The sequence below is a fragment of the Osmerus mordax genome, chromosome 14, assembly GCF_038355195.1.
Source record: "Osmerus mordax isolate fOsmMor3 chromosome 14, fOsmMor3.pri, whole genome shotgun sequence".
Taxonomy (NCBI): Eukaryota; Metazoa; Chordata; class Actinopteri; order Osmeriformes; family Osmeridae; genus Osmerus; species Osmerus mordax.
Genome location: NC_090063.1, coordinates 5,351,727 through 5,365,367, shown reverse-complemented (window position 1 = coordinate 5,365,367; position 13,641 = coordinate 5,351,727). Strand labels below are relative to the sequence as shown.

General features: G+C 48.8%; 2 protein-coding genes across 3 annotated transcripts in view; one reads left to right on the top strand and one right to left on the bottom strand.

Moving 5' to 3' along the window:
* The first annotated feature begins 6 nt into the window (after positions 1-6).
* Positions 7-11,429, top strand: fer (fer (fps/fes related) tyrosine kinase). The gene is given in 18 exon segments (XM_067250011.1): positions 7-40; positions 207-347; positions 349-392; positions 899-998; positions 1,000-1,037; positions 1,163-1,285; positions 1,451-1,573; positions 2,437-2,626; positions 3,658-3,747; positions 3,960-4,163; positions 4,345-4,467; positions 5,233-5,289; positions 5,576-5,691; positions 5,885-5,979; positions 6,140-6,263; positions 7,755-7,909; positions 8,183-8,305; positions 8,479-11,429. Coding segments are annotated over 17 exon segments (1,938 nt in total). The 5' UTR covers positions 7-40; positions 207-251; the 3' UTR covers positions 8,616-11,429.
* Positions 11,430-11,535: 106 nt separating this feature from the next.
* Positions 11,536-13,641, bottom strand: part of pja2 (praja ring finger ubiquitin ligase 2) — an 8,284-nt gene continuing 6,178 nt past the window's right edge. For both annotated transcript variants that reach the window (XM_067249870.1, XM_067249869.1), the window contains exons 7-9: positions 13,307-13,421; positions 12,329-12,444; positions 11,536-12,023 (exon numbers count right to left, since the gene is read on the bottom strand). In XM_067249870.1, the coding sequence (XP_067105971.1) occupies positions 11,898-12,023; positions 12,329-12,444; positions 13,307-13,421 (357 nt within the window). In that variant the 3' untranslated portion in view covers positions 11,536-11,897. The remainder of the gene's footprint in view (positions 12,024-12,328; positions 12,445-13,306; positions 13,422-13,641) is intronic.

The window sequence follows — 13,641 nt, the reverse complement described above, 5'->3', positions numbered from 1 at the left end:
CCACAGCGCCAAAGAGAAGTACAAGGAAGCATGGTCAAAGGTGAGGAGGACCTTCCTGGGGGATCTCCCCTTTGGAAAAAGAGATGACGGCGTCCTCTCGTGCCGTGCGGTCGCTACCTGCCAGTAAATACAGGTGGAACCACGGGAAACAATGACGGTCACGGATGCACTTTGTCGTGTGTGTGTTTGTGTGTGTCCCCTTCCAGGCAAGGAGCCCAGAGAAGGCCCGGGAGCGCTACGACAAGGCCACCATGAAGCTCCACAACCTGCACAACCAGTACGTGCTGGCGGTGCGGAGCGCCCAGCTGCACCAGGCGCACTACCACGACACGGCGCTGCCTCTGCTGACTGGACTCCCTGCAGAAGATGCAGGAAGAGATGATCAGCGCTCTGTGAGTGTGTCAACGACTGAGGAATGTTGCGACGCCCCCCCCCCCCCCCCCCCCCCCCCCCCCCCCCCCCCCCCCCCCCCCCCCCACCCCCCCCCCCCCCCCCCCCCCCGCACAATCTACTGTTCCGGTTGCTTTGTGATTAAATCCAGCGCAAGGTCTAATCCCATAACTTCATAGCTGTTGTGGGATTATTGGTATGCGGCACCCTTTGTTTTGTTTTTTTCCTGAATGCTGAATGCCGCTTAAGCTGAGTTTTTAATCACGGCCGTCTAAGATGAGGCAGATGTCAGTGGGAGAGGGTTCGGCTCGCGATGCGTCCACGGGGGGCAGAGCCGTTCAACTCTGGGAAATCATTCGTAACCTCGAGTCGAGCAAGGACCTCGTGTTCCGTCACGGGGCTGGTTTCGATCCACATCGTTTCTGCGCTCCCTGCTAGGGAGGTTTCACCGATGAGCCTTTTTCATTGATTGATGTTTTATGTGGATGTTTGCTCTTCCTCATCTCAGGAAGGGGATCCTGGAGGAGTACTGTGAGATCACCAGCCTGTTGACAGACGAGATCGTGAAGGTTCACAAGGAGATCCACACCTCCATCGACCAGATCGACCCCCGTGTCCGAATACGAGCACTTCATCGAGATCTACAAGTGAGTCGGAATCGTAAGCTGTCCATAAGACGTTGTTGTTTTGAGATGTGGGGTCAGTCTCAGGAGGGATGGGTTGCTATAGTAATATCACACACGAAAGGTCAACTGGATCTCTAATCTCCCAGGTCTCCAGAAACCACCAAAGAGCCGAACGTAGAGTTTGACGTTTCCCTGCTGGAGGAAACGGAGAATCTTCAACCCAACGAGATCTTGTGGAACAATCTGACTGCGGACAGTTTACAAGCCATGTGAGTCCAGAATGACCCTAGCCGAGCTTGACGGATTGCATTTAGTAGTTTAGTATTTGTATACAGAATACAGGGGGGGTGGGGACAAAACTGTTTATCATCTCATGATGGCAATGCTTCGTAGCCAATAAGAATGGCTGTTTGACCCCTGACCTCTGCCCTCAGGCTGAAGTGCACCTCAGAGGAGCTGGTTCTGACCCAGCACAGCCTGCGCATCAAGGAGGAACTCATGCAGGACTTGGAGAACAAGATCCAGGAGTCATCCCAGACCTGTGAACGGAAATCTGAGTATGTCGTCAGCACAGAGACGCACTCCGAGAACCGCTACCCTCATTGTCGGTGTTCTAGATTTCAAAACAATATCCTTAAGGTCTAGATGATGTTCTAATGGCTATGGAATTTCAAACTGGATTCTACAATTCGGAACAATTGTTAAAGTTGTGGACAGTCAGGGGGAAATGGAGGGTTCTAAAACGGTTCTAAATAGGTTCCTAGAGTTCCAGAGTACTACATAGGATTCTAAAGTGCTGGAGATGGTATATATTTCTGTACAGTTCTGGGGGTTTCTGGGAAGGGTGGTGTTGTGGTCAGCAGCTGACCGTGAGCATGGATGTGGATGATGTGTGCAGGCGCTGGGGCAGACTGGGCACAAAGGGCCCACTCTGGCTGTCTGCCTGGAGCCCAGACATCGCACATAGCTCAAGGTCTGCTGGGCAATCCTGCGCACAGGCCGGGATACCATCATCATCATTGTGAGGCCAGGCAAAGATGTTGTAACACACACACACAGAGAGATATTAGTTGTGGGGTTTCTTGTTCAACAAATATGATTGGACACGTCAGGGAGGTGAAAGCCTGACATGGAGTCATGATCATTGGAGAGCAGTTTAAGGCAGGATGAATCCTGGGCATGTCTGTTGAACAGCTGAACTGGGTTGTTAGTCTGACAGTAATGCCTGTAATCTAAAGGTGTGAGTATGGTTCCCCCCCCACACTCTCGTCCTTCTTCGAGGATCAAGTCGTATTACCGTCCAATAGAATATTCAAATACTTTGTGTGCCTGTCTCTCTACTGACCCCTCTCTCTCTTTCTCTCTCTCTCTCTCTCTCTCAATCTGTCTTTCTATGGACCCCCCCCCCCCCCCCCCCCAGTGCGGTGCTGCTCCTCAGTCAGAAGCAGTCTCTGGAGGAGCTGAGGCAGACGGTGCAGCTGCTGCGCTGCTCCGAGGCCAAGCTGAGCGCCCAGAGGGACCTGCTCCACCACAAGATGCAGGAGAACGAGGGCAAGGACCCGCCCCCCGTGGTCAACTACGAGGACGACGCGCGCTCCGTCAACTCCATGGTCAGTGTGAGTGAGGCCCATCCATGTTTCGGACTTGGTTATTGGGGATTTGAGCGTCTGCAGAGATACTGTGCAAAAGCCTCGGGCACACTAGATGTTTTTCTAAGAATATTCTCTTGAATAGTCTTTGGGGGTCTTCTTTATTTGTGCTGCAATATAAAAGTGCAATATTTCGAAAAAAACGTTTTCATGATGTCATTTATGTACTTTTATTCATTTGTATTTGTGCCTAAGACTTTTGCAGAGTACTGTATGGAAGCTTCTCAGAGCAGGTTTGTAACCTGGAAAACCAATTCTATTTGTTATGATTATCCGCTTCATCACTGTTGTCCTCTGAGAATGCAGAGCAGGATGTGGTCTAGGAGGCCAGTCTCGTTCTCTCAGCCCCATCCTGACCACATAGCTGGTGTTCACCCAGGCGGCCCCCCGGCCTGCTGCTGCGTTAAGCCCTCTGATAGTGTTCATCCCAGTGACTCATGTCTTTCCAAGTCCCCTCCTCCTGTGTGGGAGCAGGGCGAGAGCTCTCAGTCAGTGCTGCCACATTACTGCATGTAGACTGACCGAGTCCAACAGGAACTCAGGTACATGTTCTAGTATGTGCAATGTACTGTCAATGAACGGTAACGTTCTTTAAGTGCCCTGAAGGGAGTGTTAAGAGGAAATCTGGAGTGAAATGTGACACCGTTTTCTGGTGTTGGCTTTTACATCCAGGGAGTTTCTGGTGGCGTTCAGTAACTCGTTGCTTTTGTCCAAAGCGTCGGATAAATGAATACGATGTAAATGTAGTCTCTGCGAAGAGGGGTTATCTGGTGGTTCTGAACTTGACTGCAGAGACCAGCAGGGGGCAGTGTTGACACACACACGGACTTCCACAGAGGAGGGTTCCTCTGTTAATCATTATTACAAGGAAGAAGTTTGGGCAGGAAGTGGCGTTTTATGGCAGGGACTGTATCTCAGTTTGAACATAGTTGTTTGGGCTGGTGTGTTTGATACGAGGTCACCGACTCACTCGCTCCTCCTCTGTTTCTCAGGACAAAAGTCGAGTTTCAAAGCTGGACACCCTGCGTCACTCCATCGCGTCTGTCATCCGCTCTCCCAAGTCAATGCTGGGCTCGTCCTCGGTAAGATTAACACCCCGGGCAACTAGTCTGCTGGTGAGAGAAGCAGGGAGGGGGCGATGCATCGTATAATCCGACAGACATTAGACGAACACACACGCATCGTTTTTTTTTGGAGGGGGACCGCAACCAAGGCCTCCACCCCCCACCTGTCCTGCCGCCCTCCCCCCCCCCCAGCGTTAACGCACCCCCGTCCTCCCCGTCTTCCTCTGCAGTTCTTCGACGTGATCCCCACCAGTGAGAAGCCCCTGGGGGAGCAGGAGTGGTACCACGGGGCCATCCCCAGGACGGAGGCCCAGGAGCTGCTCAAGCAGCAGGGCGACTTCCTGGTCCGCGAGAGCCACGGGAAGCCGGGCGAGTACGTCCTGTCCGTCTTCTCCGACGCGCAGCGACGCCACTTCATCATCCAGTTCGCCGATGTGAGTTCCCACGGCGGACCTGGACCCTGTCGGGCGTAGCCCTCCGAGGCCCCCGCGCCCCCCACGCCACCGCCCCGGAGTGAGGCATGTTTTCATGGTTTGACGGTCTCTTCTCTGTCCCCCCCCCCCCCCCCCCCCCCCCCCCCCCCCCCCCCCCCCCCCCCCCCCCCCCCCCCCCCAGAATCAGTATCGTTTCGAAGGCACTGGTTTCCCCACCATCCCTCAGCTGATAGAACATCACTACACCACCAAGCAGGTCATCACCAAGAAGTCCGGGGTGGTCCTCCTCAACCCTGTCGTCAAGGTAACCCCTCTCCTCCTCCCCCCCCCCCCCCTCCTATCCCATCGTAGGCCTCGGGAATATCCGTCTCATCAGACGTGGTTCATCCAGTCATCTCTGTGGTTGACGGTGAAGCTGAGTGTACATGCAGTCCTGTGTTACAGTCTGGATGGAAAGTGGAGCCGAAGCCAGGATGATTATTCAGTAGGATTAGGGAGCGCCCCAAGCTGCCAGACGCACGGAAACATAATGGGGTTTTAATTACCACAGCTATTACCAGTAAAACCTTAGCGATGGCTGTCATTACAGCACTGCTGAGGCCTCCAGACACTAAGTACTTTTAAATGGACTTTATACACACACATTATTGTTAGATAGGGACTCGCTGTGAGGGGAATGCTGTTCGGATCTTATGCTGAGTTGGTCCAATATGGAACTTGGACTTTCAGCTGGAGATCAATCAGAGAGCAGAGGACACCCTGGTCTTTCTGGCCACTTCTGTTTCTGCTGAGCATCTTCTCATTTCGAAATGTTCTGCAATCTTTTCTCTCTCTTTCTCTCTCTTTTCTCTCTCTCTCTCTCTCTCTCTCTCTCTCTCTCTCTCTCTCTCTCTCTCTCTCTCTCTCTCTCTCTCTCTCTCTCTCTCTCTCTCTCTCTCTCTCTCTCTCTCTCTCTCTCTGTCTCTCTCTCTGTCTCTCTCTCTGTCTCTGTCTCTCTCTCTGTCTCTCTCTCTCTGTCTCTGTCTCTCTCTCTGTTTCTCTCTCTGTCTCTCTCTCTGTCTCTCTCCAGGACAAGAAATGGATCCTGAACCATGAGGATGTGATCCTGGGAGAGCTACTTGGCAAGGTGAATTCCCCCTGTCCAGTTCTGGGGTCTTCACATTTAACAGATAATCGTCACAATATTTCTTTTAAGAATATCTAATATTAGCTACATCCTTCTATGTATTTGTTTGATAAAGTTTCACCCAGCGTAGTAAAAAAATGCTCTTAATTTAGATTGACCTCGTGTATGTTAGTCATCCTGTCAATGGCAGCAGTCAGCCCCACCAGTCTGGGCTTGTGTTCGTGTTTCACACCACCTGCAGTTCCATTCCCCGTCTCATTCTCCCCTCGGCGTCTCCCCTGCGCAGGGGAACTTCGGCGAGGTGTTCAAAGGAACGTTGCGAGACAAGACGCCCGTGGCCGTGAAGACCTGCAAGGAAGATCTCCCCCAGGAGCTGAAGATCAAGTTCCTGTCTGAGGCCAGGTGGCTCTGCGTTCCCTCCCCTCCCCTTCTCACCAGTCATACAAAGGCTTTCAATTGTAGCAAATGTTTGTCAATTCATGAGGTTCACGACGACAGCCACCTCTTACCCGAGATCTAAGTGGTGCGATACTAGGTGACAGGCTTGTTGTCGAGGACCTAACACGTGTCTCTGTGTTGGGTTGTGTTTGCCAAGGATTTTAAAACAGTACGACCACCCCAACATAGTGAAGTTGATAGGCGTGTGCACGCAGCGGCAACCCATCTACATCGTCATGGAGCTCGTGCCAGGTACGTCCGGCACATCACCTCACAAGCGCTAGCCTGGACACTTTTTAAGATTTGAAAAACCTTTTCCTGAAGGGGTCCTCCTCAATTCGATTCAAATCCTGTTGATGTTGTTGATGATGTTGATGATGTTGTTGATGTTGTTGTTGTTGTTTGGCTCCAGGAGGGGACTTCCTGTCGTTCCTGAGGAAGAAGAAGGACGACCTGAAGACCAAGCAGCTGGTGAAGTTTGCTCTGGATGCTGCCGCAGGGATGGCCTACCTGGAAGCCAAGAACTGTATCCACAGGTGGGGCCACGTGCCTTCTCCGCTGTCTGGCGCTGTGCTGCACCTCTGAAACTCAACAACAACAATACAGATACATATTCGGTTACACAGTTCTGTTTCATAAAACCCCTAACCTGCTTAAAATATCGTTTTATATGTTTTTTTTTTTTCGTGAGTTTTATAGTAGTTTTGTGTTCAATCATCTCATCCAAAAATTATATCTCTGGAAAACCCTTATAGCCCAGTTATAGAAATAGTGTTTTGTTTCCCAAATACAATTACTTGGTATTATATTGGCAATGTTATATCTGTTTGTATACTACTGGGTCATCCTATTCTCGTAACCAACATCGATCAATCATGTACAGACCTGCTCCTTACTGACAGATCATCTAAAACACTGGGTAATTTTTTTCTTCTCCAGTACATACCCTTGCAGCTTATTGCATCAAGGGTATGCACTATTGCCAGTCAACAGTTTTATCAGCTTCAACAGTCTTGAGTTTTTTAGGCCGTCTCTCACCCCACATCTTCCCAGACTCCCTTCTGCCTGCCTCTGTCCCTCCCCCTCTGGCCCTCCCCCTCTGGCCCTCCCCCTCTGTCCCTCCCCCTCTGGCCCTCCCCCTCTGGCCCTCCCCCCTGACCCGCTCCACCTCCACACCCTGCCTGGGGACACTTCATGCTGCAAAGTTGACAACGAGAGAAAGAGACAGACAGATGAGAGAGAGGAGGAAAGAGAGCGAGGGACATGCAAAGGAGAGAAATGTGCAAGAGAGGAACCGCGAGAAAAGAGATGAGGGAGAGAGAGAGATGGAGACTGCTAGAGAGAGAGAGAGAGAGAGGGAGAGAAATGTTAGAAGTCCTTCCTGTCTAATCTAGTTAACAGCCAGTCAGCCATGACACGGGGCCCAGGGCGCCCTGCTCTCGCTTCCCCCCACCTGAGATGATTGTTTTCGGGGCGAAAACGTATTTTTCTGAGGAGATAGGAGCGCTAGCCCGGAGAGACTTGCTGTAATCAAACCTGCATTTCTCTCCGGCGCTCGCGCAGGGACGGTATGGCATCACCTGTGCTGCGCTGCCCCTTCGTCACACAGTGGGGCAGTATCTCTTGAGTGACAGGTTAATTTGCCCCCAGAATAAGCAGTCAGCAGAAAGGCCTGGGGGAGGCTTGTTGGGAAATTACCAGAGAAGGTGTAAGACGGGCGATTATAGAGAGGCGATGGGGGGGGGACCACGGTTTAGCAGGAGGGGCAGATTGCAGCCCTCGATTGCTTCCCTTTCCAATCTAGCATGCTGACAAACAGGTTCACACCGACATGCGCACGTTATACACACACACGCACGCACGCACAAGTACTCTACCCACAGATCCGACGCACATCACGAGATTCACAACACAACACGAGATTCTCCGCACATCACACACGCGACGCACTCCACACACACACACACACACACACACATCCCACGACACGTGTGTGCTGATGCTGCGGCCCCGTTCCTCCCCTGCAGGGACCTGGCTGCCAGGAACTGCCTGGTGGGGGAGAGCAACCTGCTGAAGATCAGTGACTTTGGGATGTCCAGGCAGGAGGATGACGGGATATACTCTTCCTCGGGTCTCAAGCAGATCCCCATCAAATGGACCGCTCCCGAGGCCCTCAACTATGGTACGCTGGGAGGGGGGGTGGGGGGGGGGGGAGGGGTGCAACACTGGTTGGCTGCAGTGAACACTAGGATAGAGGGATGTTTCAGTCACCTTGACGGGGAGTTAGACGCCATGTTTTGTTTTGATACAGTCATTGATTATGGATTATCTTGGTTGGTTGGTTGGTTGGACGGTTAAGATGGATGGATGGGTGGATGGTTTGGATGGATAGATGGCTGGACTTATGGATGGTTAGATTGGTTCATAGGACTGATGGATTGGTTGATATCTCTAGGGAGATACAGTTCAGAAAGCGACGTCTGGAGCTACGGGATATTGCTGTGGGAGACCTTTAGCCTGGGGGTGTGTCCTTACCCCGGAATGACCAATCAGCAGGCCCGGGAGCAGGTGGAGAAAGGTGAGACATGTTTATTATCCTGATAGATTCTTCCTTTCTTTCCTTCCTTTCTTCCTTGGAAGGTTGTTCATCTGGCAGGATTGGCGACAACTGTGTGGAGGGGAACTTTTTCAATCCCAGTAGTGTAATGATGTTGACCCCTGTGTGTTTGTGTGTGTGTGTGTGTGTTGTAGGCTACAGGATGTCCTGTCCACAGAAATGTCCAGAGGAGGTTTACAAAGCCATGCAGAAGTGCTGGGAGTACAAGCCTGAGAACAGGCCCAAGTTCTCTGACCTCCAGAAGGACCTGGCCGCAGTCAAAAAGAAATAAGCCCCCCAATGTCAAGCCCTCGCCAGGCAGAGCACGGGGACCTTCTCCCCTGCTGCTGTCCCCAGGACTCCCCCCCCCACCCCCCACCCAGATACCCAGAGAGAGATGCCCAACATCAAAGCCTTGATGCTACTAGTCATGATTGTACAGTGCAGTGTGCGTCAAAACTTTTTCTCACACAAAATAAATCACTGTTCTTTTTTTCTTTTCTTTTTTTGCCTATGCAACTGTATTGAGCCATTACCATGGAGATCGATGTCTCTGCTTTAGCTTCGTTACTATAGCTACAGTATTCCATTGACCAAAACGCACCCCTCTCCCCATCGCACGGGGTTCTTTTACATTATTATCATGGTCTGGTGGCTGACATCAGAGGGATTGTCTACAGCCAATTAGAAGCCCAGGAATTAATCTAGCGACAGTGAGCGCCTTTTCTGTCAAAAGCCATTTAATTTCTTTCACTCAGGCATTGTCAGGACAACGACACACACACCCTTCCCTAGGAGCAAGGAAATGCTAATGATGTGTGTCAGTCATGTGACTGTTCCCTGGCCTTTGGGGGCATTTTGGACCCTACAGTATATCTTTTTTAAATGTAATTTTAGATCGAATTTCAATTTTATTCCATACATTAATTCAATGTCTCCATCTCTATATGTGTTACTGGCTTTAAGTTAAGTTAACTCTGTAAGGGCAGGTGCAATTCGTCACCTTTTTATGTAAATTTCTTATTTGAAACGTGAAAGACATTCCAATAAGGCCGCCTTAATTATAATTTACCACAAAACAAATAATTCAGTTCTTAAGCCCTTTGTTTTTACAGGAAAGTTACAAATGTTAATTTAGTAATCAATATTATTTTACCTTATGAATCCTTTTATTCTCAAGTGTTCGGTGTGCTGCCTGTTAACTTACGTTCTCGTCTGTGACTTCAGTAAAGGTCATAATGTATCACACCTGTAGTATCAATCATGTATCATTTACATGAAATGTAAATTCCACGTGTTGGTCAACAACATTGTTCTGTTGCATGCCCTTGACTGACTGTTTTCCAGTTTTTAAAACTGACTGTTTTTTTTCTCTCAACTTCCTTGTGTTTTTTTTTTACTTTACTTTTTTCTACATCCGGTTGATCGTAGTCATGAACCTGTTGGTATGTACTGTTGCATTCACTATAAACACAGAACAAGAAGACTCTTCCTTCAACATAGCTTGAGACTCCTCCATCTCGCCCTGGACTTGTTTCCATGAAGACATCATAGGTGGTTCAGGTAGAACTTTACCCAGGCAAGATGGCCAGCTGCTGGTGTCCGTACTGTCACACCAGGTCCTCTGCTATGTCCTGTGCCCATCTCTGTGCCCTGTCACTACCTGGGAGGTGCCGCCTATTCTCTATACCAGCCTCCTTCTGCCATTTGTGCTGCCAGCCCAAACGTGTCTTTGATAAGCCTCTTCTGTGAAACACCACGTAGAACCATCAAACACTTAGTACTTGTATGAAAATGTTGGATTTATCCTGTTTTCAAATATCACCATACTATGTTTCTCCTCCTGTATTTTGTAAATAACTTGTAGATGTTATATTTGGTTGTGTTTTTTTCTACTCTTTTGTTTTTCAAACACTAATCTGGTGAAAATGCAACCATGCAAAAAAAAGAGGATCACTTTTTCTCTGCACCTCCAATGGGAAAGCTTCTTCCAAGTGATGTATACGATAAAGATAACATGGTCTGTTTCGAATCTGTATCTGCATGATTGTTTGTACATTTTCTTAGTTTATGTATAAAAGATTCTGAATATCTTCCTCTACCCTGCCTTTATCATCTGCCTCATTTCACTATGTCAAACTGCCATGACCTCATTGTGTACAAACAAGCAACTGCCATTCAATGATGTCATTGTCATAGAACCCCGATTGGCAATTCTGCATTCCAGACATGTACCAGACATTTGTTCATGTTGGGGTTCTGAACACCAACTCTCTGTTTCTCTCGTAGTATCTTTCATTCTTTGATAGAACAGGTGTCCAGTCTTCCAGAAAGGTGCTCTTTTTGTAGAACTACTGGTAGACTGAATTCAAATAAGATACTCTTGTTTAAACTGCAAATAAAAACCAAACGTTTAGTAACCGTTATTTATTTGAGAAACTAAAAATGTTATTTTTTTTTTAAGAGTTCTTTGTGTTTTTGTATCATTTTCAGTTTGATCTCATCTGATGTTGGATTGAAACATTTGCCAGTGTTTTGGGAGTGTTGGCAACACTCATGTTGCCAACACTCATGTTGACACAGTTCAGAACTGTTAGTATTTCCACCATGACTGGATGATTCCAGACAGCAGTTAATAAGCCAAGACTCCTTATTGTCAGTTCATCAGTAAACACGTTTAAGAACTTCAGGTTTAAGGGTATGTCTAGTTGCACCAACTTTCTGATGAACTTCACAGCATCCAAGCCAATCCATTTCTTTCTTTTCCTAAAACCTTTCCAGACTTCTGAAGAGAGTTGCTCAGTCCTAAACCTAAAGAGCTGAGGTATACCCTCTATTTCGACTGCACTTTTGGTCATGATGATACTCTTACCAGTTAGTTTTACAATGAACAAAGGTCATGTAGCTTGTGAACAGTGCACTGGAGGGACATTTAGTATTCCAGTATTTGAATTTGTAGTTGTATCAGTTGGAGTGTGGTTGAACAGGACATTCATTGCTCTGTTTCATTTAACATCCATATCCTCACGATGAGTGGGTTTGTCCCTTTAGATGTCCAAACCTCATGTTTATACTGTGTACACGCAATAAAAACCTTTTTATTGTTTGTTTTATCCTCAATGTAATTGAGTTGATGCCGATTGGAACATGTGCCACTGATTTTTATTTCAACACAGGAATCAAAGTGAATTTTGAAGTTAGTACAACACAAGTGACATAAGCAGTGATTTATTGATTTTTTTTAAAATAAGCATGTAAAAGTGAGTGAAACAATATTTTTCTTTCCCGAGTCCACCTCCATCATTATCCACTTTTCATAACAAAGACTGAGATTATACAGATAATATTTTCTCAGAAAATAAGCTTGAACTGTCACGTTGGGACATCGAACTAGGAACTGTTACATTGTGCAGAACTAAAAGAGTGGCCGCATTCACACATTGAGCTACATTGAGAGAGAGGAAATGAAAAGTAATAACAGCTAGGTTTTTTTTCTTTTTCCCGTGAACGCATCAGAGGCCTCTTTATTATGTGTTTCTGGATGCTAGCCACTGCTGATTGGACACCTGTGACTTCACCGCGTTCCTGCCGCACTGTGATTGGACGGTGGGATGTCCTGGTCTGACACAAATGAAGTAGGAGCCAGGGCTTCTGGGAGTGCTGGCGTCAGGACGTGACGACACACGGGACATGTACCCGACTAGAGAGATGGATGGAGAACCAGCATCACCACGACCATAATCATCATCATCATCCCTTGGCTTTCTTTCCCCCCCCTCTTTCGACATGAAGACAGGTTAGAGCATGGAAGTCATTGTCCTACACTGAACATGAGCAGAGCTTCACATTTTGACAGGTTGGGAGAGACTAACCACATAGGGATGCCATGTTTGGAATGACAGGGCTATGTGAATGAACAGTTCTATACATGCAAGCTCTCTTGACACAGACCCGTCTCTTGCTCTCTGTTACTCTCTGCCACACACACACACACACACACATTACCTTCTGGAGCCAGAGAGTCACGCAGATCTTGTGGAACATGTGGTGGCATGGCAGCTGGGTGGCAATCTCATCTTTGACATACTCACAGCAGCAGATGGCACAGCTCTGCTCCTGCCCTGGAGAGTCGGGAAGGAAGGAGAAAGATACGAGAGAGAGAGAGAGAGAGAGGAGAGAGAGAGAGAGAGAAGGAAAAAGAGAGGGAGAGAAGACAATGAGAGACAGAGGAAGAGAGGGGAGCGAAGCAAAGAAGAAGGGCAATGCGTGTGAGAAATAGACAAGAGAGAAGCATATAGGAGAGGAATGAGGAGCGTCAGAGTGACACGGGCACAGAAGAAGTAATCAAAAGTCTGATGAGGCAGAAATCCATCAAACCCCGTCTGCAGCGGCCCACACCGGCATGTTGTCGCACGCTTCCGCCCAGATGGAACCCTTCCTCACAGCGACACGAGTCGTGATAAACCGCTTTTTTTCTGTTATTTTCTGATTTATTCATGGGTACACGCAGCGCTGTAAACTTGACTAACGTCTCGGGAGTGAGGGAATGTTCTCCTCCCTCTAATTTGCATGCTCTGCCTATCAGTTCTCCCGTGAAGGCGACAGTGTGCGACTCGCTAGTTATTCCTGCATCTCCGCGCTCCATCCCTCTCTCTTAGCAAACACCACCGGCAAGACGGGGCCGGGGTCAGCGGATGGATACGCCACCAGTGCTAAGGCGCGGCGTGAAGCTGAGGGATATCTCCAAGAAGACAGAAGGGGTAGTGATGTGCTCTCCGGGTCACTTATCAAACAAGACGGGTCTGAACGCAGACTAACGAGCCTGAGATCTACAGCGCATAGTAGCAACCAGTCACAGGCGGGCTGAGGGACTGACTCACGCTGCATACACACAAATCCATTTGGTACACAGCTCATAAGCCTATGTATAGATTTCAGATGGATGGGGTGTGAGGGAGGAAGTGGGAGCTGCTGTCGTCTTACCGCTCAAGTCATCCTGCATGGGGATCTGGGGCAGGCACTCGATCATCTGCTCTGTGGCAGGAGGGTGGGCCTGCTCCACGTCTATGGCCAGGGACTCCAGGTGGGCTAGGGCAGCCTGGACACACACACACACAGGTATGCAAACACTCACAGTCATTTCACATTGACATGGGACAGTGATAGCGCTGGGCAGTGTTAAATAGTAGCTTGGTCACAATATGGCCGGATGTTTCAAAACTGAAAAGAGTGAGCGGCAATATCCTGCGAGCCATGCCTCCCTCTCTCGCTCATGAAATCCTTTATCCATCCATCCATCCTCCTTCCGCCCCTCTCTA